This window comes from Etheostoma spectabile, chromosome 17 (assembly GCF_008692095.1).
Source record: "Etheostoma spectabile isolate EspeVRDwgs_2016 chromosome 17, UIUC_Espe_1.0, whole genome shotgun sequence".
NCBI lineage: Eukaryota > Metazoa > Chordata > Actinopteri > Perciformes > Percidae > Etheostoma > Etheostoma spectabile.
The window spans coordinates 23,340,862-23,342,191 of NC_045749.1; the positions used below are offsets into that span (position 1 = coordinate 23,340,862).

General features: G+C 42.5%; 1 protein-coding gene across 4 annotated transcripts in view; it reads left to right on the forward strand.

Moving 5' to 3' along the window:
- Window positions 1-1,330, forward strand: part of si:ch211-51a6.2 (neurotrypsin) — a 34,724-nt gene that overhangs the window by 18,912 nt on the left and 14,482 nt on the right. For all 4 annotated transcript variants that reach the window (XM_032541959.1, XM_032541957.1, XM_032541958.1 and 1 more), the window contains exon 12: window positions 631-753. In XM_032541959.1, the coding sequence (XP_032397850.1) occupies window positions 631-753 (123 nt within the window). The remainder of the gene's footprint in view (window positions 1-630; window positions 754-1,330) is intronic.

Consider the following 1,330-nt stretch of genomic DNA (forward strand, 5'->3'; position numbering starts at 1 on the left):
GTCCAAAAAAGTAACGTGGATGGTTCCCAACAACACTCCTCACAAGTCAAATAATAATCAGTTCACTACTTTTCATTGAACTTGTGGGTTATTTGGTCCATTTTATAGCATTTGGAGAAAAAACAATTGGTAAGGAACTTTAAAAAAAAAAGGTGTAAAAAAGAGAGAGAAAAATGTCAAATAAAGTGACAAAAATGTGAACAATTTCCAAAAAGTGACAAATGTAGAAAGAGTTTTTTTTTTTTAATTGGGGGAAAACCCAGGAAAATGTCAAAAGGCTCAGAAAAACATCGGAGAAAAAGCCACAAAAGGGTCAAAAAAAGACAACCATAACCTCGATTAAAAAGATTTTCATTTACAATTTTGACTCAGAAAAACAAAAGTTTCCAGGTCGGCGGGACAACAACACAAGGGTTGTGCGCCCCGCGTACAGAGTCCTTGTCGCAGCGGCTGCAGGTTCCATTCCAACCTGCGGCCCTGGTCATTCCCCCCCTCTCGCCCCTTTCATGTCTAAACTGTTCCATCAAATAAAGGCCACAAAAAGGATCTAAGTAACCCTAGTTCCACTAAGCAGCAGTGACAATGTAGTAGCTAAAGCGTGTGTGTGTGTGTGTGTGTGTGTGATTTCAGAGGCGAGTGGCCCTGGCAGGTGTCTCTGTGGCTCAGGTCTCAGTCTAAAGGAAACCATCCTCTGTGTGGCGCGTCCCTCATCAGCCCCTGCTGGGTGGTGACGGCAGCCCACTGCTTCAAGAGGTAGGAGACAGCGCCCTCTACGGGTCACCACTCATCACCTCTCGTTCATCTCTTAACGTCCTGTCCAGCTATGCAGTAATGAAATCTATAAATGTTAATATAATGTCTTGTCACTCTGTAAACTGTCAAACTTCTTTAGTTTACCCAGTATTTGTTATTAAAAGTAATTGAAGTCACTTAAAGGATTCCAGTTGATTCCGACACGTTGCTCTGTAGTTTGGAAATGTGGAGTGGAGTGGGCCCAACAGGGTCATAGTGCCCATATTCTGCTCATTTTCAGGTTCATAATTGTATTTACAGGTTGTACCAGAATAGGTTTCTATGGTTTCATTTTCAATAAAACACCATGTTTTTGTTGTACTGCCCATTGCTGCAGATCCTGTCTTCACCCCATGTGTTTAGGTCTCTGTTTTAGCTCCAGAGTGAGACCTCTCACTAGTCTCACTAGTTGCTGTATGACAAATTGCCCCCCGGCGATAATAAAGACTCCTTGAACCTTGAACCTAGTTTTAGCTCCAGAGTGAGACATCTCACTAGTCTTAGCTCCAGAGTGAGAAATCTCCCTTCTATCCTATCT